The 26,015-nt window shown below is 50.2% G+C and overlaps 1 protein-coding gene across 5 annotated transcripts; it reads left to right on the forward strand.

The window, feature by feature from the left end:
• Positions 1-5,353: 5,353 nt before the first annotated feature.
• On the forward strand, positions 5,354-24,676 carry FAM110A (family with sequence similarity 110 member A). Of its 5 annotated transcripts, none has more exons than XM_027558923.1 (2): positions 5,354-5,549; positions 23,154-24,676. In XM_027558923.1, the coding sequence occupies exons 1-2, from the start codon at positions 5,538-5,540 to the stop codon at positions 24,135-24,137; spliced, it is 996 nt and encodes a 331-aa protein (XP_027414724.1). In that variant the 5' UTR covers positions 5,354-5,537; the 3' UTR covers positions 24,138-24,676. The 5 variants fall into 5 exon arrangements, with proteins under 5 accessions (XP_027414724.1, XP_027414725.1, XP_027414727.1 ...); XM_027558924.1 differs by lacking the exon at positions 5,354-5,549 and adding an exon at positions 10,868-11,155; XM_027558926.1 differs by lacking the exon at positions 5,354-5,549 and adding an exon at positions 10,899-11,155 and having other exon boundaries at positions 23,213-24,676.
• Positions 24,677-26,015: the final 1,339 nt, after the last annotated feature.

Raw genomic sequence — 26,015 nt, forward strand, 5'->3', positions numbered from 1 at the left:
AACAAACCGAAACAAAACCAGCCTGATCTGATGGGGAACCTGAGACTGAGGGGTCTCTTTCCTCGCTTTATCTGCTCTTTCACGTGACTGCTGATTGGGATTAACTCTGCCCCTGCACCAGGGATACAGCAAGGAACAGTCTCTGAAATGCAGCTGCTCTCTCCCCTCTCGACTCCTGTTTTTCCCACACCCCACATCTGCTCTCTCAGCGGACCCTGCGGGATAGAGTCCGGCCACTCTGTCCCTTCCACTGCCACCGTTCCTTCTGGCTTCCTCTGTGTTGTGCTTGGACTTCTGCAGTTGTCTCCTCCCTGGCCATCCTACTTCACTTGCTCCTGCCCTTCACGTCATGACTCAGAGCCTGTCCTGCCCTCCCCGCCTGGCTCCGGCCCGTTCCTTCTTGTGGGCCCGCCACGTGCGGTCCTGCCCCCCATCACACCGAGCTTGGCTTCCTCCCTGCCCACTCTCCACTCCAGCCACACCGGCCTCCCTGCTGTCGCTCGCCCGCAGACTCTGCCCTAGGGCCTTCGCCCTTGCTGTTCCCTCAACCCGGGGCTCTTTCCTTAGGCAACCCCAGGCCCCTTCCTCCCTTTATTCAGGTCTCTGCTCGATCCCAGCCTTCAGAGGTGACCCCTTATTGAGGCAGCCCGGTCGCCGTCCCGTCTCCCTCCACCCGATGCTCCCGCTTTCCTCACTGTGCCCTTGATGCCGGGTAACATCCTGTCCTCTTATTGTATCTTGCCTGGCTTCTGACTCCCACCAACCTCAGCTTGACCAGGGTAGGGACCGTGTCTGATTTGTTCCTGGCTGAGGCCCTGGTATCTAATTTGTGCCTGACACACAGATAAGCTCAGGAAATATCTGTTGACTGTGAAAGAGGAGACCTTGAGAAGGGACAGCTGGGCCCCAGAGTAAGAGTGAGCTTCGGGGCCCTGTGTGAGTGACAGGTGAGGGGAATCTGGCTGCCGCTGCTGGAGGCGGGACCCTCTCCTGTCAGGGGGGCACTGAGCCCTCACCCTCACCTCCTCACATGTCTGGGGTCCTGTTCCCCACCCATGACCCTGACTGGCTGGGGGTCAGAGGTCGGCTTCTGGCCCTTTCTGTGCCCACAGACCTTCTCTCCACCTCTTCCTCAGCAGGACTGTGTCCTGGGTCTTTTAGGAAGAGCCAGGGTCAGGCCTGGGCCTCAGTTTCCCTGTCTGCCCAGTGAGGTAGACAGTGAGAGGAAGGGGCTCAGGCCCAGGTCTCGAGGTGGGGGATGGTCTGCTGTGAAGGGGCTGTGCCCCTGCCCCTCCCCTACCCCAGGCACCGGCAGACTGGCTGGGGGCCCCCCGGGGACAGTAAAGCTGTTGGCTTCCTGCCTGGCCCCAAACCTGAGAACAGATGTCCCAAGGAGGGGACAGTCAGTGGTGAGGCCCACGGAGCTGCTCCGAGAACCAGAAGCCAGCCCTGAGGGGAGAATCAGGGAGTCCTGGGGAAGGAGGGCCGAGCTTCCCAGACACAGGGCTGGCTTTCCTCAACCCAGAGTGTTCTTCCCGCCTTATCCCGGCTTCCTTCACTCTCATGGCACGTTCACAGTTTTGGCTATACCCAGGGTCTGTCATAATGATTGTTCTTAATTTTTTTTTCTCTAAGTCAACCAGAAAAGATTGCATTAGAATAATTTTAGACAGAGAAAAATACAGACTGACATTATGAACTACATAGACAATACCCAGATTTAACACAGGCATTTTCCACATTTGCTTCACCTATTTTATTTCTTCCTGAAATATCTTAATGTGAGTTGTAGATATCCTCAATTTTTGTCCCCAAATACTTTAGTTTGCATTTCCAAAAAGTAAGGCCATTTCCAGGATCACTGTTGCTCTTCATAATATTCATAGTTCTCTGGTATCTCATATTTAGTCCACAACTGACTTCCCTGGTTATCCTGAACATGTGTGTTCCAGTTGATCATGGACTTCTTGTAAGAGGAAACTTCTTGATACATGAAATGAAAAGCAAGTATATTCTGTCGTAAATGGAATGTGCCTCCAGAAATGGGGATGATACTTCTGGAAATGAGGACAGTGCTCCAGGCCGATGCGGTGGCCAGGCTGCACCTGAGGCCGGCTCTCTACTTGTTACGCTGGAGCTTAGTGGGCACTGGCATTAAACACAGAGCAGCAGAGAGGACTGACTCACTCATGCAAGGAGACCTGAAAAGGACTCTGAAAGGAATCAGGCTGTCCAGGTTGGGATCAGAGTTACTGAATGTGGGATGGGCCTGAGGAGCTCAAGTTGAAAGCTGAAGAGTCCTGCACCAGGCCCTTGGGTGGAGGGTCTTGGGTGTTAAGTTTCCACAAAGATTCTGTCTCTGGGGCCACGACCTTCCAGTTTGAGAGGGGGCCTTACGCCCCCTGCACTGCACTCTGGCCTGGCTCTGCCATCTGGGGTTGGGACGCTAAGAGGACAAAGGCCCCTCACTCTCAGAACACTTTTCCCCTGAAAAATCCCATCTGTCAGGCCCTGACCCTCCAGGCTCACAGGCAGCAGGGTGGGGGAGGGGAGAGGCCCCAAGGAGACCCAAGGCGCCCCTCCCAGCCTCCACCGTCTGTTCTGGTCAGGACTGGGGTCCTCACGCTTCAGCTGCCTGCTCAGTGGGACCCAGGCCAGTCACCTCCCCTTTCTGGGCCTCGGTTTCCCCATGTGTCACGTGCAGAGGTGGGATGGGGTGGAGTATCATTTGCCACAGTCAGAAAGATGTTGGGGAAAAAAATAATGGAATAGGAACAAAACAATGCTATTACATTCCAGTCTGTGCTGTGTGCTAAGTCGCTTCAGTCGTGTCCGACTGTTGGCAATCCCACGGACTGTAGCCCACCAGGCTCTTCTGTCCATGGAGCTCTCCAGGCAAGGATGCTGGAGTGGGTTGTTATGCCCTCCTCCAGGGGATCTTCCTGACCCAGGGATCGAAACTGCGTCTCTGGTGTCTCCTGCAGCGGCAGGCAGATTCTTATCCACTCCTGCCACCAGGGAAGTCCACATCTAGGACTTCAGACTGAGGAGATTCTAAGGATTTGATGACCTCAGGGTTTTAAAATTCTGGGATTTTCAGGTTTAAAACGTGTCCCACCTCCTGAAACCTGAAGGATTTGGGAGTGCTGAGCTGATGGGGCTCAGCCGGGGCCAAATCCAGCCTGACCCTCAGGCTTGTCTGTTCCCTTCCCTCAGCTGCTGGCCTGTCCCCAACCTCCGAAGACTGTTGGATGCCCTCACTGTTCATGCTGGCACCTGGCACAGCTGGCTTCCTGGCTCCAGAGCCCAAGTGTGCGTGCTCTCTGCCAGGATTTGTGAAGATCTATCAGGAGCTGCTGTGGTTGTGTGTATAATTTCTATATATCATCATTAGCACGTGCTAAGTCACCTCAGTCGTGTCTGACTCTGGGACCCCATGGACTGTAGCCCTCCAGGCTCCTCTGACCATGGGGATTCTCCAGGCAAGAATACTGGAATGCCTTGCCATGCCCTCCTCCAGGGGAATCTTCCCAACCCAGGGATCGAACCCAGGTCGCCCGCATTGCAGGCAGATTCTTTACTGTCTGAACTTCCATTAGAATAGCACAGTTTTATTGAGCCAGGCTCTGGCCAGGGTTTTGCTGGCATTATCTTGGGTACTTAGGGTAACACCTTACAATGTAGGTGAAATTATTCTTCTGATTATAGATGAGGAAACTGAAAATTCAGACTTTAAGGAACTTCCCCAACCCAGGCAGCTGGCAGGTGGTAGAGCTGGATTTGAAACCTTGACTGGTTGATCCCAGAGTTCCCAATCTTGACGTTAAACTGCTACGTTTTAATCTTTAAAATCAAAACTCTTTTTTGTGGCCTACAGACTCTCAGCCATTTAATGTCAGTCTCTTCCTCTCCCTCCAGTCCAGCCACTAGCTTTGGGCTCAAATAGAGTCACCTCATTCTTGCCCCAGGACCTTTGCACAGACTGCTTCTGCTCTTCCTTCCTCTAGGTTTCCATGGGACTGACTCTTTCTTACCCTTCATGTCTCACCTCAGGGGAGAGGGCTTGGCTCACTGACCATGCTGAGTGAGCATGGTCCCCTTTCTTTTCACACCTGCTTCTTTACTCTGCTTCATTTTTATTTATACCATTTCTCATTTCTTGGTTCAGTTATTCATTGCTGTGTCTCACCCTGCTGCTGCTGCTGCTAAAGTCGCTTCAGTCGTGTCCGACTCTGTGCGACCCCATAGATGGCAGCCCACCAGGCTCCTCCGTCACTGGGATTCTCCAGGCAAGAACACTGGACTGGGTTGCCATTTCCTTCTCCAATGCAGGAAAATGAAAAGTGAAAGTGAAGTCACTCAGTCATGTCCGACTCCTAGCGACCCCATGAACTGCAGCCTACCAGGCTCCTTGGTCCATGGGATTTTCCAGGGAAGAGTACTGGAGTGGGTGTGTCTCACCCACTAGAACACAATTCCTTGTGTTTTCATCTCTCTTCCTAGAAACTGGCATGGACCAGGGGCTCAGATAGTATTTGTTGAATGTGTGAATACATCTTGAAACAAGACAAGGGGAGGTCAAGGAGGAAGGTCTACCGGTCAGGCTTGAGCCCAAATCCTCTCTCCAAACCAGTAGCTGCCATCTTCTAATGGTCCAGACAGAAAGCTGAGGCCCAGAAAGATGGAGAGGCAGAGGTGTGCTCAACCCCAGCAGCGGCTCAGTGATAGCAGACCAACATGGACAGCTCTGTTTCTATACTTGCCGAGTTCTTTCTCAGAAACTATGTCCTGAGAGCTATCATACTTCCATTTTCCTGATAAAAGCCTGCAGCCTGAAAGGTCAGGAGACTGTCCCGGGGGAAGGGTCACCTTAGTGTCAGAGCAGGGGGTCCTGGGTTTCCTGTCTCTATGCAGATGTTGGCTTTACTCTCAGCCCTTGCTGGGGCGAGAGGTTGAAAACAAGACTCTGCGCCCATCCCTCACTCCTGGACACAACAGAAAGGGACCAGAGACCTGGCTGAGCCAGCGGGGTGTGTCTTGGAATATGCTCATCAGAAGCTGAACCTGAGTTTTTGGCAGGTGGAACCTGGCCCCTAGAGGCATGGAGGGGGTGTGAGAGGCATGTGCTGAGGGGACTGGAAATCGAGGACAGTTCCTGGGTCTGGCAAGTCTGGTGCTGGGGGAGAAAGTCTGTAATTTAGGAGGGGCACTGGCAGAGGAGGAAAGGCCCCTGGTCACATCCTGGAGACCCACCCTCTGTAGATGGTGTTTTCACTGTTCCTACAGGCTGTTTAGGAAGTGTTTTGAGGACACAGGGCTCCAGGGTTGAGAATGTTTGGGAAACAGTGGAGTAAGCAAAGAGAAAGAGGAGTTTCTGTTCCAGGCCTTCTCAAAGCCTTTCTCATAGTTCAGTGCATTGCCAACCTCTAATTCCAGGAAAAGTGAGCAAAGAAGTGTGGACCCTGCCTTCTGGGAGCTCAGTCGGTGGAGGAGATCCAGACACAGGAACAAACCGAATATCAGGAGGTTGGAGAATTATGAAGAGAAATGTAAATAATGGGTGGGGTGGGGGGGGGGGGTTCCCTGGGAGGATGACATTTGAGCAGAGCCTGGAAGGAAGTGAGGGAGGGGGTGAGAGGACAGCTGTGTCTGGGGGGAGAGAGGCCCAGGCAGTGGGAACAGCATGTGCAAAGGCCCTGAGGCAGGAAGGGTACTTAGTGTATTTAAGAAGCAAGAGGAGCCGGTGGCTGGAGCAAGGTGGGCTGAGGGGGAAGGTGGTAGGAGATGGGGTTGACAGGGATCAGCCTCCAATGGCCACCAGAGGCCAACAAGGCCATTCAGAGCTTGTTGGGGGAGCCCTTGGAGGGTTTGGGCAGGGAGTGATGCCTGGGCCATGCTGCCTCATGAGCTGGTACTATCAAACAACCTCTTAAGAGCAGTAGCAGAAATAGTAGCCACAGAGTGTGGAGGGTACTCAGGGTGCTGTACCTCTTGCAAGCCTGGGAGGTAGGCATGGTTAACACCCATCTTACACGTGAGGAAACGGAGATTTAGAAAAAGGTGCTCAAAGACATTTCTGGAACAAATAAGTGAATTGAGAGACAGTATTTAAAAAAAAATCTTTCCAAAGATATTTTTTCTATCTTTCCTATTGCTTATTCTTCAAAAGCACCATTTTTAATGGCTGTGTGGTATTTGTTCCAGCCGCATTCACCATGAATTGTCCTGTGGCCAGGAAATTAGGTTTTTTTTTGGTGGTGGAGGGCATTAATAGCAATGCTATAGTAAATATTCTTGTTGTTAAATGTTTCTGAATCTCTTTAATTATTTGGTTAGAGTCAATTTCTTTTTAGAAACAATATTTAGAAATATTCCTATTGTTAAATCTTTCTGAATCTCTTTGGTTAGAGTCAGTTTCTTTTTAGAAGCAGTTTAGAAATAGAGTATAGAACCAATGAGACAGCTCAAAATTTCTCAAAAATTTTTGAGAAAAATGACTCTGTTGCCCTCCAGAAAGAATATCTCAGCGATCTCAGTTGACCCTCTCAGCCATCATGTTTGGAGGGACATATTTGGGCTGAGTTTTCAGTCACTACCTTATTTTGTTCTCTCATAGAGTATCCTTAGAAATGTTATTTACTTTTTAGTAGGTAATACATTTATAAGGTGGGCTTCCCAGGTGGTGTTAGTGGTAAAGAACATACCCGCCAATGCAGGAGATGCGGGTTCTATCCCTGGGTTGGGAAGATCCCCTGGAGGAGGGCATGGCCACCCACTCCAGTATTCTTGCCTGGAGAATTCCATGGACAGAAGAGCCTGAGAGGCTACAGGCCATAGGGTTGCAAAGAGTCAGACATGACTGAAGCGACTTAGCACGCACGCACATTTATAAGGTTTAAAAAATATTTTCTGAAAAGCTTTTCTCTTCCCCCTGTTCCTCAGTCAGCCCAGTAGCCACCACTGGGACCTTTTTCTGGTGAGTCCTTCCAGAGAAGTTCAGAGGCAAGCAAATGTGTACAGTGAGAACACCCTTTGAATGGAATAAAACAGAACAAAATAAGCCCTAGGGTGCACAGGAGATTGGGAACTGCCATCTGAGGCTGACTTCATCTTGGTTTTGAGCTGAGTAAAGAAAATGCTGCCAAGGTCAGACTGCTGGGGGAGGCACAGCCACAGGCGTGGGTACAGGGTGAGATGTTATTCTCGCACACGTGCTGGGTCAAGATAAGCACACAAGGGGCACAAGGATCCTCCGGCTCCCTCTGATCTGGGCACACTAAGGACAGCTTGGCCATCTTCTTATTCTTACAGGTCCTCCTGCCCCACACAGTGGGGAAGAGGGAGAACTAGGGTGTTTTCAATCACTCTGAACTGGCGTCAGGTGCTTAACAAACCCTAGAAAATAGAGGTCATCCCCAGTATGCTGTTGACACATGAAGATGCTCAGAGTCCTGGAATCTGAGCATGTCCAAATAATCTCTCTTTGTGTGGCCTAACTTGGAATCCCAGGGAAGTTCCTTCTGCCTCTGTTTTCCTCACTTTCTTAATCTGGGAATGAGGCTCAGGGTTTTTGTGCTGCTTGTTTGAAGCTCCAGGGCATGCAGTCAGAGGCAGCTTTGAAGATGCAAGAGTCAGCAGGGCCTTTATCCGGGCATCTCAAATATCTCCCAACATGTGATTGAAACTACACATTTCAGAGAAGAATTCAACCATGACACCATTGTTGTCATTCCCATTTTAATGACAGGGAAGGTGAGGTCTGGGAAGCACTCTAGCAATGTGTTCCCATGGTCATAAGCTTGTGTAAAATTTTCCAAAGTGAGGTAATTTAACCTCATTCTGTTAAAACCACCATCTCCTTCTGTTCCAACTTCCCCTTTTGTCAGATGAAGTTGGAGTGAGTGTGAGCATTTTGGGAATCTGGCTAAGAGGACCTTGACATTTAGTTCGGGTTTAGTGGTTTTATTTATGTTGTTTCCAGTCACTTTTTTTTCTCTTGCTCACCGGGGACCCAGCTGATTCCTAGTCCTGACTTCAGCTGACTTCAGTGATTTCCAGCTGCTCTAGTAAAGGAAAGTCTTCCAGGAATATCCCTACCTGGCACACTGAGGTGACTCACCTGGTACTGTGACATGAAAGTGAAGGCATGGAGGGTCCTACAGTGTGAGGAGGAGAGGTTTGAAATGTGTGTATACATGGAAATGTAGTATACAGAAGCTTGTTTGTGGAAAGTATGGAAATATGTCGAACAGGTAATTCACAAAAAGAATGTTATTTTTCTGAACTTTGTAATCTCTGTATAAATTGAAATTTGCTAAGGTTTCTTTTATCTTTCTAACTAAATCATCTCTGTATTACTTGATTTGTAATTTTGTAGTCCTTTTCTTAAACAACATTCCCTGCTGCTGCTGCTAAGTCGCTTTAGTCGTGTCCGACTCTGTGCGACCCCATAGACGGCAGCCCACCAGGCTCTCCCATCCCTGGGGTTCTCCAGGCAAGAACACTGGAGTGGGTTGCCATTCCCTTCTCCAATGCATGAAAGTGAAAAGTGAAAGTGAAGTCGCTCAATCGTGTCCGACCCTCAGCAACCCCATGGACTGCAGCCTTCCAGGCTCCTCCGTCCGTGGGATTTTCCAGGCAAGAGTACTGGAGTGGGGTGCCATTGCCTTCTCCGAAACAACACTCCCTAACACTTCTTAAATTGTTTAAGCCTCAGGAAGTACAAAGTCTGGACCTGCTCCTACTGTTTTCTCTGTGTCTTTCATGATCAGAGACCCTCCTTGCCTCTCCTCACTGCCACTGTCAAACTGCAGTCACATGGGAATGTAACAGAATGGTTCGGAGGACTCCTGCTGGATCCAGACAAACCTTAGTTTTCTAATATAAAATAGGAATATTAGTAGAATCTCCTCAGACAGTAATGAAGTCAAATGAGAAAATGTGTGTATGTTTGAGCACAATCTAGCAGAGGGCACAGTTAGTGCCAGGCCTGTTATTTAGCTGATCGTCATAGACTCCCTGTTTATGACAGTATCTTTTCTGATATTTCTGGTTGGTGCATATGCCAGAATGTGCAATCATTGGTAGCTATTGGTATACTATTAGTTCTCCTCCCCCACCTCTCCAAGGTATGTACACAGTAGTGCTCGATCACTGATAATCCAATCAAAGAATGAAAAACACCATCTGGGATAGAAAGAGGCTGACTCCAAAGTGAGCAATGTCCTAGACCCAAACAGTAGTTCACTCTCTCATCTGGAAGGGCTGTTAGAGTTGATTTTTCTAATTCTCTTTTTAAAAATGTGTCTTTGTTTTTCCCCCTGACTGGTTTAACTGTTGGCAATTTGGTAACTTATTTTAAGTTTCCAAATTTCCAACAGTTAAACCAGTCAAGGAGAAAAAGAAGGAAGAAAGAAGCAGAAAGAAGAAATTAACTTCTGTTATTATAAATGTTTATACATAAATATGTGCGTCTAGTCAAGGCTATGGTTTTTCCAGTAGTCATATATGGATGTGAGAGTTGGACTATAAAGAAAGCTGAGTGTAGAAGAATTGATGCTTTTGAATTGTGGTGTTGGAGAAGACTCTTGAGAGTCCATTGGACTGCAGGGAGATCCAACCAGTTCATCCTAAGGGAAATCAGTCCTGGGTGTTCATTGGAAGGACTGATGTTGAAGCTGAAACTCCAAAATTTTGGCCACCTGATGCGAAGAGCTGACTCATTTGAAAAGACATTGGGAAAGATTGAGGGCAGGAGGAGAATGGGATGACAGAGGATGAGATGATTGGATGGCATCACTGACTCAATGGACATGGGTTTGGGTGGACTCTGGGAGTTGGTGATAGACAGGGAGGTCTGGCGTGCTGCAGTTCATGGGGTCGCAGAGTCAGACACAACTGAGCAACTGAACTGAACTGAAATATGTGCATTGTGCTCAGTCCTGTCTGACTCTTTGCAGTACCATGAACTATAGCCCTTCAGGCTCCTCTGCCCATGGAATTTTTCAGGCAAGAATACTGGAGTATTCTTTCTCCTTCCCCAGGAGATCTTCCTGACCCAGGGATCAAACATGTGTCTCCTGCATTGGCAGGCAGATTCTTTAACACTAGAGCCACCTGGGAAGTCTAATACATAAATATAGTACATGTGATATTACCATTACATATTTAATGCATATTTATGTTGTATATAGTGCTTTGAAACATACTTCTGAAAAATTCAATCTTTCTTAGTGCTAAATATATTTTAATCACATCATTTTTAATGACTGTATAATATTCCTCATAAAAAAGTGAGGACATTTAAAGGTACTTATCAGAGGGTTATGCCATGAGCAGTGATGAGAGTTTTGTCATGCAAAGCTCCTGGTATGTATTAAAAAAACTCATTAAATTCAGTTCTTCCGCAGGATGGATTTATATAGCCAATCTCCTTTCACTGAGCACTTGTTATTTTCATTATTTTGCCATGATAAATAACGCAGGGCTATATTAATTTTCACTCACACCTTTGGTCATATCCTTAGTAAATTTCGGGACTGCTGGGCATGCCCATCTTCACACTAACTTGCTCAGTTAGGGGAACAGAGAGGGAAACCGGCTTGCACTGGTTCACATAACCTGTCAGCTGATGTCAGGACTAGGAATCAGCTAAGTCCTGGGTGAACAAGAGAAAGAACTAGCCGCTTGAGCTAAAGAGGCTGCCCAAAGAACCTGAGACCACCGGGAAGGTGAGGGGCGGTAAGGAACTGCGAAGACCTGGCGCTCCCACGCCAGGCCGAAGCTAAGCCGTTGCCTGGCAACGCGGGCGGCGCGGAGTTCGAACGGAAGCGAGAAACCAATCAGGATGTCCGGGGCAAACCATTCTGGTGTCGGGGAGGGGGGTGAAGCGATGCGCTCATTTCCCCTTCTCCCTGTGCCCCGGGACTTTCACTTCCCCTCTGTGCCCCCAGACCTTCGCTCTGCCTGGGTCCTTGGGACAGTCAGGTTCCCCGGCTTATCTCGGGTGCGGAGCACAGCTCGGAAGAGGCCCCCGCGGGTCCTCACGTGGGGCTTGGGCCTCCCGAGCCGTGTTGGGTGCGGCAGTTCCCCGCCTGCCTGGGTCCGAGCTGTCAGCCTCCTCAAGACCCGCACTGGAGGAGCGGGACTCGCCTAGGTGAGGCTCCTTGTGAGGGCACGGGTGGTCCGGGGCGCGAACCTGGGTCTAAGGGGGGGCTGTATTCACCCCTGCAGTGCATGTTCTCTCCGAGTCCTACCTGCGGAGACGTGAGGGTACCCCATTTCACAGATGAGAACGCTGAGGCTCAGAAAGACGAAGTCTGGCAGAGAATCTGATTCGGATCTTTCAGATCCGCTCCAGGCTGCCTCTCCCCAGCATCGGCCTGGGGTCTTCTCCCCACCAACTGTCTTCATTTCTCCAGAAAGCCAGGGGTGGACTTAGGGCTCACTTGAGATCCTTCTGCTTGCAGGGCTCTGAATTGCATAGCTCTTCCTCTCAGAGAGAAGATACGGGTGGTTCAGGCAGGACTGACATTTCCGAGCTAGGTGCCAGGTGGGCAGCAGATGCTTTGGCCCTGGAATTGCTGTAGGACTCTTGGGAATCTACTCTGGGTTGGGCAAAAGGGTAGGCACAGCCCTCAACCAAAGACACTAGTCACCAGAGACACTGGAGTTAGTCCTGGGCCCAGGACTCCTCCTGGTAGAGCATCTGACCTACACCAGGCCTTGCCTCCTGGGGAACCCCCTCCCCACCTGCTGGTTGCTATTGGTTTCCTTTTGTAGGTGGGCAAACTGAAGTTTTAAGAAGTTAAGCCCCTTTGCCCCAAACCACATGGTCAGACTTGGCAACTCTGGGGCTGGTTCCCGATCTGTCTGGCTTCCATCTTAGAATCCTAGACACTCAGAATTGTAGCATCTGGGAGTCTAGAATCTCTTCAAGGGGAATTATTTATCCTCTCTCCTCCAAACCAGTCTCCTGGCTTTAAAGGGAGAAGAGCTCTGGAAATTCAGAAAGAAAACAAGTCTTCATTCTTTCAACAAATATTTACTCATGTTATATGTTCTGCCTTGTCTATTTTGTTTTTCTCAGTAGCATTTAGCCCATCCAATGTCCTATAATTTCACTTATTAGCGAGTTTATTATCTTCCCGGACTGGAATGTGATGCAGGGAGGGGCGAGGGTGAGGTAAATGAGGTAAATGAGGTAATCGCCTCCAGTGTGAAACTGAGGGGTGCCCAAAACCCTAGGAATCAAAATGACTAATGCTAACATTTATTGATCATTTATTGTGTGTTCTGCTGGTGGGAGATCAACTCCATGGATCACAGTCCCTCATCTCTGTCACAATTACACATGCATCCCCCTGACCTAGCTGTCCCACTTCTGGGCAGAATGATATAGGTGCAGTGAGGCCACAGTGTGGTTTTTAATAGAGACTAGACACATGCTCAGTGGCCATCGGTTGGGACTGATGGGCTCTTTATGTAGTACAGCATATATTATTAAGTTTATTAATAACACTATAATTAATAACATGCTAATAACATATATTAAGAACAACATATATTATTCAGTGAAAGAGTAAGATGAAAACAACGCACAGAACATGTTGCTATATGTAAAAAAAATAGAAAGAATATATGTCCATTGTTGCTTGTATGTGCCTGAAATCTCCCTGGAAGGACATATAACTATCTGATCATAATGATTCTTGCAGGGAGGGGAACTGGGTGGCTGGGGATAGGAGTGGAGGGAGGTGTTTTTCTTTTTTTAATTTCCTTTATAGCTTATGAATTTTAAGCCGTGCACATGTATCACCTGGTTGAAAAAAATATATAGGTATTATAGATTATTTATCTAATCATGAGACCACTGCCCTGTCTATGATCTGTCATTAACTTTCTTGTGACTTTGGACAAGGTTCTTGACATCTCTGAGCCGAGAAAAGAAGCCATGATGGTGAGCTTCGGCTCAGGCAGAGGGCAGTCCGGGACAGGAAGTGGGCTTGGTTGTGGGTCTGTCCCAACTCCACCTTCCGCATCCTGTGTGCCAGGCCCTTCCTAAGGCTTTTCGTGCAGTATCTCTCTTAGTCTGCACTGCAAGTCCCTTTGTCCTCATTTGGCAACCTCAAGTGCAGACCTGAGGCCCAGAGGACTGAGTTGGTGGAGGTGTGAGGTTGGTGGGCCAAACGGGAGATTGCTGCCTTAGGCAACTGCACCCACACCGCTTCTGCAGCCTGTTTACCTTTTCCTTCCTGAGGTTTGTGCAAGGTTGCCCTGGGCAAGGCTGACTGCAGGCAGGCCAGGGCACGAACGTCTGGAAAAACTCCAGGAATAGTGTGGGGCCTGGCGTGGGCCCGGAGGATGCCCAGCTGGGTGTCCCTGGCCCTGGCAGCTGTGCTGAAATGGAGCTGGGCTGTCCTGCTGCCTGGCAGTCTCTGCTGCCTGGAGCCTTCCTGGCTCCCGCTGGGGCAGGAGAGGGCCTCTCTGTCTCCACCCAAGTCTGGGTTGGACTTCTGCTAAAGAAAAGGAGAAGCAGGTGGAAGGGAGGGGTGAGGTGGAAGTGCACAATGTCATAAAAATGATAAACATCAGAAACCACACCTCCTGCCCCCTCAGCAAAGAATAGACATCTCTGACACCTCTTGATCCCTTACTGTGTGCTAAGTAATTTACAAGTGTGAACTCCTTCAATTCTGTCTCTATGATGTAAGGTCGTTACTGCTGTTATATCCTCCTTACGAAGGGAAACTGAGCACAAGAGATGTTTAATAACTAGCACCTAGAGCTGGGATTGGAATCCCAGGAGTCTGGCTTCAGACTCTAAACCTTCTTATTCTTTTTTAATGTGTGTATTAATAAAATGCAGTTTACCATTTGAATCATTTTTAAGTATACAGTCTAGTTGCATTACGTTCATTACAGTGTTGTGCAACCATTGCTAATGGAAACGCCATACCCAGTGAATAGTAACTCCTCGTTCCCTTCTCTCTCCCGCCCCTAGCAGTCACCGTTCTTCTTTCTGCCTCTATGAATCCGATTACTTGAGGAACCTCATATAAGTGGAATCAGGCAGTATTTGTTCTTTTGTGACTGGCTTATTTCACTTAGCATAATGACTTCAAGATTCATCCGTATTGTATAGCATGTGTCAGAATTTCCTTCCTTTTTAAGGCTAAATGACATTCCATTATGTGTATATACCCCACATTTTGAGTATTTATCTGTCAGGGGACACTTCGGTTGTTTCCACCTTTTGGCTATTGTGAATAATGCTGCTATAAGATGCTAAATGGAGAAGCTCTATACAGTCAACAAAGACAAGACCAGGAGCTGACTGTGGCTCAGATCATGAACTCCTTATTACCAAATTCAGACTTAAATTGAAGAAAGTAGGGAAAACCACTAGACCATTCAGGAATGACCTAAATCAAATCCCTTATGATTATACAGTGGAAGTGAGAAATAGATTTAAGGGACTAGATCTGATAGAGTGCCTGATGAACTATGGACTGAGGTTTGTGACATTGTACAGAAGACAGGGATCAAGACCATCCCCATGGAAAAGAAATGCAAAAAAGCAAAATGGCTGTCTGGGGAGGCCTTACAAATAGCTGTGAAAAGAAGAGAAGCCAAAAGCAAAGGAGAAAAGGAAAGATATAAGCATCTGAATGCAGAGTTCCAAAGAATAGCAAGCAGAGATAAGAAAGCCTTCTGCAGCGATTAATGCAAAGAAATAGAGGAAAACAACAGAATGGGAAAGACTAGAGATCTCTTCAAGAAAATCAGAGATACCAAAGGAACATTTCATGCAAAGATGGGCTTGATAAAGGACAGAAATGGTATGGACCTAACAGAAGCAGAAGATATTAAGAAGAGGTGGCAAGAATACACAGAAGAACTGTACAAAAAAGATCTTCATGACCCAGATAATCATGATGGTGTGATCACTGACCTATAGCCAGACATCCTGGACTGTGAAGTCAAGTGGGCCTTAGAAAGCATCACTACGAACAAAGCTAGTGGAGGTGATGGAATTCCAGTTGAGCTCTTTCAAATCCTGAAAGATGATGCTGTGAAAGTGCTGCACTCAATATGCCAGCAAATTTGGAAAACTCAGCAGTGGCCACAGGACTGGAAAAGATCAGTTTTCATTCCAATCCCAAAGAAAGGCAATGCCAAAGAATCCTCAAACTACTGCACAATTGCACTCATCTCACACGCTAGTAAAGTAATGCTCAAAATTCTCCAAGCCAGGCTTCAGCAATACGTGAACCGTGAACTTCCAGATGTTGAAGCTGGTTTTAGAAAAGGCAGAGGAACCAGAGATCAAATTGCCAACATCCACTGGATCATGGAAAAAGCCAGAGAGTTCCAGAAAAACATCTATTTATGCTTTATTGACTATGCCAAGGCCTTTGACTGTGTGGATCACAATAAACTGTGGAAAATTCTGAAAGAGATGCGAATACCAGACCACCTGACCTGCCTCTTGAGAAATCTATATGCAGGTCAGGAAGCAACAGTTAGAACTGGACATGGAACAACAGACTGGTTCCAAATAGGAAAAGGAGTACATCAGGGCTGTATATTGTCACCCTACTTATTTAATTTATATGCAGAGTACATCATGAGAAACGCTGGACTGGAAGAAATACAAGCTGGAATCAAGATTGCCAGGAGAAATATTAATAACCTCAGATATGCAGATGACACCACCCTTATGGCAGAAAGTGAAGAGCAACTGAAATGCCTCTTGATGAAAGTGAAAGTGGAGAGTGAAAAAATTGGCTTAAAGCTCAACATTCAGAAAACGAAGATCATGGCATCCGGTCCCATCACTTCATGGGAAATAGATGGGGAAACAGTGGAAACAGTGTCAGACTTTATTTTTTTGGGCTCCAAAATCACTGCAGATGGTGACTGCAGCCATGAAAGTAAAAGACGCTTACTCCTTGGAAGGAAAGTTATGACCAACCTAGATAGCATATTCAAAATCAGAGACATTACTTTGCCAACAAAGATCCATCTAGTCAAGGCTATGGTTTTTCTTGTGGTCATATATGGATGTGAGAGTTGGACTGTGAAAAAGGTTGAGCACCGAAGTATTGATGCTTTTGAACTGTGGTGTTGGAAAAGACTCTTGAGAGTCCCTTGGACTGCAAGGAGATCCAACCAGTCCATTCTGAAGGAGATCAGCCCTGGGATTTCTTTGGAAGGAATGATGCTAAAGCTGAAACTCCAGTACTTTGGCCACTTCATGCGAAGAGTTGCCTCATTGGAAAAGACTCTGATGCTGGGAGGGATTGGGGGCAGGAGGAGAAGGGGACGATAGAGGATGAGATGGCTGGATGGCATCACCTACTCGATGGACATGAGTCTGAGTGAACTCCGGGAGTTGGTGATGGACAAGGAGGCCTGGCGTGCTGCAATTCATGGGGTCGCAAAGAGTCAGACACAACTGAGCAACTGAACTGAACTGAAACACCGATGTACAAGTATCTGTTCAAGTCCCTGCCTTTAGTTCTTTTGGTCATATACCTGAAGTAGGTTTGCTGGATTCCATAGTAAGTCTATTAAAAATTTTTGCTTAACTGCCATACTCTTTCCATAGTGGCTGTACCATTTTATAACCCAACAGTGCACAAAGTTTCTAATTTCGCCTCATTCTCCATCCACATTTATTATTTTCTGTTTTTGTTTGACTGATAATGGCGATCTTATGGGTGTGGTATGGTATCTCATTCTGGTTTTGGTTTGCATTTCCCTAATCATAAGCGATGCTGAGCATCTTTTCTTGTGCTTACTGGCCACTTGTGTACCTTCTTTGGAGAAATATCTATTCAAGTGACTGCATTCTTAGATTTGTAACCTCTGAGAGAAGTGGTCAACATTCTGTCTGGGCTGATGAAGGCCTCACAGGGGAGCTGGGCACTGGAGCATCTATTTGGTTGAAGAGTTATCACAGCTCACATTTTGGTGGCATTTGTCAAGCACGGGCCTCATGCTGGGAAGGAGGCACTATTAGGCATCCTGTTTTACAGTTGGGGAAACCAAGGCATGGAGAAGTTAAGTATCTTATCCAAGTTTTATAGCTGATCACTGGTGGAGTTGAGGTTTGAACTCAGTCAGGCTAGTCCTAGAATCCAGGCTACAGGGGTGTCCAGGGAGAGGGAGTAGAAAAGGGCACTGCCAGCAAAGGACGCAGTGTGTGCAGAGACTTGGATGTGGCATCTTAGGAGGGAAAATAGGATTCAGTTAGAAGTGTTTGGAGCCCAGCTTGAGTAGGGGCTCCTGGAGGCTGGAGCAGGAGTGGGACTGGTGGAGGAAGGCCTGGGCAGAGTAGGGGGTTGGGAGGAGGCTCGGTGCTGAGGGGCCTTGGTCTTTCAGGTGGCCTGGCCACTTGGTCTGTGTTGTCCCCTTTTGTGCTTTGTCCCTGGAGGATGGAGTTCTTAGCCCACGGGAGAGACAGGAAACAGGTGGTTGTTGTTGATGTTCAGTTGCCCAGGAGTGTCCAACTCTTTGTGACCCCACGGACTGCAGCACACCAGGCCTCTCTGTCCCTCATCATCACCCAAAGTTTGCCCAAGTTCATATCCATTGCATTGATGATACCATCCAGCCATCTCATCCTCTGACACCTTCTTCTTCTGCCTTCAGTCTTTCCCAGCACCAGGGACTTTTCCAGTGAGTTGGCTGTTTGCATCAGATGACCAAAATACTGGAGCTTCAACTTCAGCACCAGTCCCTCCCATGAGTATTCAGGGTTGATTTCCCTTAAGATTGATTGGTCTGATCTCCATACTGTTCAAGGGACTTTCAGGTGGTAGTGAAATGTCTAAAATGACAGGGTGCGATGAATGCTTGGAAGGGAACTAACTGGCAGGAGAGAGTTGGCAGGAGCCCCAGGGTGGTCAGGGAAACCTCTCTGAGGAAGTGAAAATGGAAGGTTCCAGGCAGAGAAAGGATGATGCAAAGGCCCTGAGGCAGGAGAAACCTTGGTGTGCTCAGGAACAGCAGGGAGGACTCAGAGGCTGGAGCAGGGAAGGCTGGAGAGGAGGAGGACTGAGAGGAGGGCCAAGTGGAGAGTTTGGATTTTGTTCTCAGGTGATAGGGAGTCTCAGGGGCTGGGGCTGGGGTGATTTAAGCAGAGCTGTGATGACATCTGATTTCTGTTGGGAAAACATTGCCATTTCTGCCCTCACAGCTGAGGAAACAGGTCCAGAACCATAGCCAAGTTGAATTCTCTCTCTGGGGCCCAGAGAGGGAGGCTAGAGAGTCCCTAGGAGTCCCCTGGTGAGTGGCCAAAGACTAGCAGGAGACTAGGGACTGTCTCCTCACCCCTGCCCCCCAGACCCAGGCCTGGGTTCAGGTTCTGGCTCTGCCATTTATTAGCCATGTGACCTCAGACATGTGGCCTCACTCTCCATGCCTTGGTTTTCTCAACTATAAAATGGTCATAATAGTAGTACCTACCTTACAGTGTACGTGTGAGGATTAATAAATGAGTTAATACCTAGAAAGAGAACAAATGCCAGGTACAAAGAAAGCACTTGGAGAAGTTCTTACCTGTTTTATAAAACTTGTCATCATTGCCTTGCTTTTACTGCTGTTGGAGCCTAACAGAGCACAGCTTCCTTCCCCACTGTTGCCTTTGTTGAGGGTTAGGAAGGGCCCCAGCAGTCTGCTGTGGACAATGATGGTCTTGTCACCTCCCTTATCCTCCTAAAATCAGGACCCAGGGGCTAGAAGAGGTCTCAGAGCTGATTCACTCCCAGGTGGAAGAGAGTTGTTCCTTGAATCAGTTCCTGTCCCCTTGTGCCCGCCACCCCAATGCTGGTGCAGCCCCCACCAGGCACAGACATGGAACTGGGTCCTCTTTCACTTCCTTGGGGGCTCATGTCTGAGGCCAGTGCTCACTTCCTTCTTTGGACCGCAGGCTCCCAGTGAAAACTGGCTTCATCGAATGTGCCACCTTAAGTGATGTAATAGAGCTTGGTGGCAGAAGAGACGGTCACTTCCCTCCCAGGGGTTCCTTCTGGCAGGGCTACTACTGTCTCTTCATCTGTAAAATGGGGATCAAATAGCTTCTCCCTCTCAGGGTAGTATAGAGATTTAAACAAGGACCGTGTCTTGCAATCTGAAATTCTAGTTATTATTATTGCTATTATTACTGTCAATTACTAATGTTTACAGCTTGCTCAAAGCTTCAGTAGGCACTCTCAAGCTCTAAGAACTCACACTGACCTGGCCTGGAAGCTGGAACTCTCCTTTAGACAGAATGGAAGACCAGAGAGGTTCAGCAACCCACTCAGGGACACACAGCCAGAAAGGGGGGTGGTGTTAATTAAGGTTTGGTCTGAGGAGAAAGAGCCCAAGTTGGACTCTGCAGGGCGACTTTGGCAACTGACTCAGCCTGTCCCAGCCTCAGTTTTCCATTAGTAAAATGGGGATAATAATAGAGCTCCCTTCATAGGGGTTGTTGGGAAGATTAAAATGGGTTAATTAACACCAGGAGAAGTTAATATATTAACTGGCGATCACTGTGGCAGTGACAAGGGGGACTCAGTTTTTCCATCTGCAAGATGGGAGCCCTTACCCTAACTGGGTCGCACATGTGGGCCAGGGCAGCTGGGGATGGGCGGGCCCCGCTCGCGGAAGGGCTTCCTGGGGTAGGCAGGGCGTCTGAGACCAAGTCCCGGCGCCGAGTTGGCGGACTGCAAGCCTGGGCTCGGTTCCGATCCGCTGCCTGGTTTTCCTTGTCCCTTTTCGAGTAATTCCTGGACCGGCGGGTTCACTTGCCGGGGGCCGGCCGCCGGAAGTTGCGCAAACGTTGTGTTACCTGAGCTCAGGTGGGCCGGGCTGGAGAGCGCAGAGCGGCGGCCAGGACGCAGCCAGGTATGTGCGGACCGGGGCCTGGGCGCCCGGCCGGGGTCGGGGCTGCCTGGGCACCTCTCCCTCCTCCTCGGGTAGGCGGGGACCGGGCCGAAACTCACCTTCAGGCCTGGACGAGGCTGTAGGAATCATGCCGTCTGCTCCCTCATTTTAGAGCCGGGACTACCCGAGCTCGGAGAGGGGCGGCTAGCAGACTGGAGTCACACAGCGTGCCGCCGGGCTCTGGGCCTCCTCCGCCGCTAGGAGTCCCCAAGATTGCCCTCGGCTAAGGAGGGCAAGGGCAGAAGCTAGACTCCGGGCTCCCCTACGACCCTACCCACTCCGACCCCCGCGGCCCCCCACCGCGGCCTCCTGAGGCTAATGCCCGGGAAACCGCTGGGGAGGGAGCGTGGTGAGGCTACGTGCCCGAGGATGCCAAGGAGAAGGGCCTGGGGCCGGCGTATGTGGGGTCGTTTGTGGGTGTTTGAAATCCGTGGGTGGGGCGTTGGGTGATGAGGAGGCCTCAGAAAAGGCACGAGCCCCACCTGGGGACCGGGACCCTGGCTTCAACTCGGAGGAGCCGCAGCAGTTTGGGCTTCACCCGCCTGTGGAATGAGTCTTGTTCACGGATTAACCTTTGTCCGCGGCTTAGGTTCAGACAGACCCTTCTGGAAAAGGCTTAGAGACCCCTGCGAGAGGAGCGGTCTCAGGAGTTGGGTCCAATTCCGTAATAGAAACAAGGAGCCCAGTTCATGCAGTGAACGAAAGTGCTCGACTTGTTTTTTGTCTCTCCATCCTCACGGTGACCTGGAGGATGAGGAAGGTCTATTTTTAACAGCATTTCACGGATAAGGAAACCCCAAGTCTGGAAGAGGTGCAGCGGCTTGCGAAAGGCGCACAGCGGGCGAGTGGGCGAGTTCTGTGCGGGCTGGCCAGCGGCCCCATAGCCAAGCTTGGCTCCTAGAATCTGCCCTGGTACGGCCAGAAGAGCCTCTGGGGCGCCTGGTCCGCTGGAGGCGTTGGAAGCCCGAGCCTGGTGGGGGTCGCAGAACTTATGCCCTAGCCCTGCCCATTTGACCTCCTTCCTCCCTCTGTTTCCCCTATGATGCCCGGGAGGGAACTCATGCCACCAACGGGTTGGACTGGTTTGGGAGGTGGCGGCCGGGGGGTGGGGCAGAGCCTACCTATCTTGACAGGGCTTGGCATGGCTACCTTTCTTGTGACCCTTCCCTCCTGAGGTCTCCTTGGGGGTTGGTCCTGAGTGGGGCAGCCTTCTTCTCCCACCTACTTCATCCCTTCTACCTCTGGAGCAGCTCTGGCTCTGGGCCAACAGCCCTCAAGTTTCTGTTGTCAACTTGGTTGCAGAGGTCTCAAACTGGGGCGGGAGGGGAGGGGCTCAGATATGTTTGCAGGCATTTTGTTTGCCCTGTCTGTGCAGTTTTTAATATTATCAAATAGAATAACAATCTACAGTTTCCATGCACTCTGGATTCCCAGCTTCCTAGAACATTCTATACCTACCATCTTGGACTATATGCCTACAGTAGGGTGGGTGTGTCCCCTCTCTAATTTATCCCTGGTCTCCCTACTTATATTTGGCCCTCACAGGTATTTTATCTTAGTAAAAATCCATTGACTGTTGGTTATGCGTAAAGAGCAATATCTTGAAACTGAGATAGGGGAACAAAACAGACCCTCCCTTGCCGCCCTCCCCCCAAGCTGTTTTAGGAGAATGTGAATAATAATGAGTAAAACTACTCTTTTTAGGCTTCATATGACTTTGTGTCTTATTTACTGGCTCTGGAAACTTCTTTGAGTCTCAGTTTCTCCATCTGTGAAAATGGGATGACGGAGACCTGTGTCACAGACTTGTTTTGAGATTACAGGAGAGGATGATGTCAGATGTCTAGAAGACAGATTCCTCTCTTCCCTCCCCAGTCCAGACTCTTCCCTCATGGTATTCTGGATGTCGAGGTGGGGCTGTCCAGTATAGCTTTTTGCTGCAGATGGAAATGCTCCAATCTGTGCTGTCTAGTAGAGTGACCACTGGCCACATATGACTATTGAGCACTTAAAATGTGGCCAATGTGATTCAGGAACTGAATTATATTTACTATAAATTTAAAGTTAAGGCTGAGTAGCCATATGTGGCTAGTGGCTATTGAATTAGACAATATTGGTTTAGATGGCCTGAAGGTCCTCTTGAAGATCATCTTGATGGAGTCCCTTTCCCCCATTTTATACATGAAAAGGTTCAGGACTTGGTCTATGGGTTTTCTTCCGGCCCATCTCCAGGGGACTTCGGGGAGCACTTTGGGACTCTAGCCCTTCTTCCTTGGAAAAAGGGACAGGGGTGGCCTGATGGCCAGGGTACTGGCCCTGAAGATTAGGTGATCATGTGCCTCCAGATGTAGGCCCTCCTGCCTGTGGGTGTCCATACTACTGCTGTTGACAGATGCAGAGTTGGCTGGATACTCCTGAGCAGGGCTGTGATCTTGGGCATTTCCAGCTTCTCCTGGGGCCGCATAGCTCAGGGCTGATGTTTCCACCTGACAGCATCCATGGATCACCGTGGGCCTGGCATTGGAATTTCATACTGGAAGCTAATGGGTGTCTGGACTCCACTGGGGCAGGGGTGGGGTAGGGACTTTCTGCGCTCCTCCTCCGCAAGCTGTGCTGCTGTGCCTGGGGCCTGGCATGTCCAGGCGGGTGGATGGCACAGGGCAGCTTCCTGCCTAGGTGAGTGTGGGGTGGAGGTGGTTCCAGGCTTCCTGTGGGCATTCCAGGTGGGGTGTGGGGTTGGAGCCCTTTTCCTTGGCCACTCAACCCCAAGACCCCTGCGCGGCAGAGGGACAAGGGAGGCAAGGGACAGCCACCAACTTGTTGAGTTAGCTTCCTCAAGCTTGCCTCCCTGGGCTTCAGTTTCCCCAACTGCAAAATGGAATTGAGAAGAGGACCCACTGAGGTTGAGCTGGCTGATGTCCAGCACTCAGCCTGGAGCCAACTTTGCTTCCTTTAAAATATGCCATCCCCATCCTTTATGCCCAGGCAGCCCGTGTCTGTCTGTGGTACCTTTTTTCTTTCTGCTTCAGCTGGGCCGGGCCCTCCTCGAAGGAGGGGGAGTGGGTGGGGCCACAGGCCTGGCTTTCGGCCTGCTGATTGGCTCCCTGTGAATCAGAGGCGTGGCTTTTACCTTTTAATAGGGAGGGAGTCTTCGGTCTCTTGGTCTTTGCTGAGCCTTTGTCTGAGTGGGCTCTGTCGCTTTCTTTCCACCCCTGCAGCCGTTGTGGAGTCCAGCTGCCAGCTTTCTGCTTGGATTTCTGTCTTCTTATTTCTCCAGTCTCCTCAGACAGAAGCCCTCGGGGAATGTAACAGCCATGCCTGTGGACACGCTGACTCCGGGAGCCCGGGACACCCCTGCTCTACCTATCCGCCTACGGACCAAGGTTCCTGGCTACCTGCTCCGGCGGCCAGCGGACGGTGGAGCCCGGAAACCTAGTGCTGTTGAGCGCCTGGAGGCCGACAAGGCCAAGTACGTCAAGAGCCTGCATGTGGCCAACACTCGTCAGGAGCCTGTGCAGCCCTTGCTGTGCAAACAGCCCCTCTTCAGCCCTGGAACTCGCCGCACCGTGCTCACACCTAGCCGCCGAGCCCTGCCTGGTCCCGGCTGCCGGCCCCAGCTGGACTTGGACATCCTTAGCAGCCTCATCAACTTGTGTGATAGTCCTGTGTCCCCTGCCGAGGCCAGCCGTACCCCTGGACGGGCTGAGGGGGCCAGGCAGCCTCCCCTGGCCACACCTCCACGCCCACCACCGAGTATTGCTGCAGTCCGACGAGTGGATGTCCTGCCCCTGCCGGCATCACCTATCCAGCCCTGCCCATCGCCAGGCCCTGCCGCTGCCTCTAGCCCAGTCCGGCCCCCAGGTTTGCAACGCTCCAAGTCGGACCTGAGTGAGCGCTTCTCACGGGCAGCAGCTGACCTGGAGCGATTCTTTAACTTCTGTGGCCTGGACCCGGAGGAGGCGCGGGGATTGGGTGTGGCCCACCTAGCTCGGGCCAGCTCAGACATCGTGTCGCTGGCGGGGCCCAGTGCTGGGCCAGCCAGCTCCGAGGGGGGCTGCTCCCGCCGCAGCTCTGTCACCGTCGAGGAGCGGGCTCGGGAGCGTGTCCCCTATGGCGTGTCAGTGATAGAGCGCAACGCCCGCGTAATCAAATGGCTGTATGGGTTGCGGCAGGCGCGAGAGACTCCAGCAGCTGAATGCTAGGTGTCCACTGGAGTCGGGATCTTAGGCTGTTGGCCTCTTGACTTCTCCTGCATCCATTCCCTGGCTTGGAGCAGACCCAAGGCTGCTGCCTTGTGTGAACTTGCTGTGGAGGCAAAGGCTCAGAGCACCATCTGGCAAGGACTGACTTGGAGAGAGCTGGCTCTTGACCTTGGACCACTGCCTGGCCCTCACATGTCGGGTTTTGACATGAATGTCCCCTGCTTGTGGGTTTGGATTTGGGGCACTTAACCCCCACCCCCCACCCCCCACTGAGAGTGGAGGGCCAAGGGATCTCACCAGAACTGTCTACCCAGCAGCTCTGTTTCTTTCTTCCTTCCTTGGCCTCTGTCCTTTGCTGACTTCCTCTTCTTCAGCCCATGGGCCTTGGTTACCTGGGAACTCACCCTGGGGTGGGGCAGGGAAGAGTGGCCTTGGCAGCCTGGGCCTAGGTGGGTAGACTACAGAAGGGACTGGTAGGAGTCTGCACTGCTCTGACTTCCCTCCTTTTGGTTAATAAACACAAATGCTTGTTTTGCAAAGGCTGGGTCATCAGATTCTTCTGTGTTTACAAGAGGGAAGGGTGGAAAGTCTTGGGATGGGGCCTTCAGAAGTCAGTGATTGTGGACACCCCAGGATCTGGGGGAACATGAGTTCAGTGGCTGCTGGCCTGGCCTGAGACTTGCCTCACAGGGCATCCTCAAAAGCCCTCTGGGAGGCTCGCTGATGGGCCTTCTTCATAGAATTTGGGATAGAACTGGGAAGAGCACTGGGAAGGGGACCTGCAGGGAAAGGCTGACAGGTATATGGACCCTCCTCAACCATAAGTTATGTGCCCTTTCCAATCCCAGCCCAGTTCCCAAGAGGGCAGGAAGCTCAGAGAGGGCAAACCCTGAACTTGAGGTCACACAGTCCATAGACTGGAAGTGGAATTCTAAGAGGAAGCAGGACTTGAGATGGATAGAGAAAAATGAGTGGCCTTGCCTCTAACTCTGAGTGACCCTGGTCAGGCCAGTCTCTCTCTTTGGGCCTTGGTGGATGAGTTGGCAGCATGGTCTTATTTGGGCTTGGGGAAAGGGAAGGAGGTGGCTGACACGGGGTTTGAGATCTCGGCTCCTTCCTGTCTCCCTCCAAGTTAGTTACCTGCTAGGAGACCCCACCCTTGGCTGATAGAGCAACTAGGGCTGGGCACATAAAGGGTGAGAACCTGGATGGGCTCTGCATCCCTGCTTTCCCGAGGGAGGGGGGCAGGGCTGGGATGCACTTCCTCTCCTACTTGCTGCCTGGGCTACAGCACTCAGGAACAGGAAGCTCTAATGGGGGCCCTTGGTGACAGGTTTGATGTAGGTTTTATTTTAAGCATAAAGAGGAGATTTCCGTTGGACTGTTGACAAACATCCAGGTCAGCCCAGCTGTCTGTCTGACAGTCCCCAGGGGACTTGACTGGGCTTGAGCCATTTGGGGAAATAGGGGAAATCAGGTTGTAGAAGAGGATGGTGTTCAAATCATTGAGGGGAGTTCACCCCTCATGGTACAGATTGGGAGACTGAGGCACAAGCCGGGGATGACCTGCTGTAGGCTCCCAGCAGGTTTGGCAATGCAGGAGCCGGCCCCCTCACCCCCCGACCCCCCAATCCCCATGTTAAAGGAGTGATGGGGTTGGGCTGATAATCTGTGTCAGCTCTGCAGAGGTGGTGCCTTTTGAGGTGTCAAAACCTTTACCTCCAAGGCAACTCAGCCTCAATTCTGTGCTAAGGGTTGCCCCTTGCCATGAGCTGTCAGTTCTCTAGAAACACAAGGAGGGAGCATTGGTTGCATTTTACATGTGAAGAAATCAAGGTTTGGGTCACAGGACTGCTGGTGATGATCTGGGAGACCCCT

This window comes from Bos indicus x Bos taurus, chromosome 13, assembly GCF_003369695.1.
Source record: "Bos indicus x Bos taurus breed Angus x Brahman F1 hybrid chromosome 13, Bos_hybrid_MaternalHap_v2.0, whole genome shotgun sequence".
NCBI classification, from domain to species: Eukaryota; Metazoa; Chordata; class Mammalia; order Artiodactyla; family Bovidae; genus Bos; species Bos indicus x Bos taurus.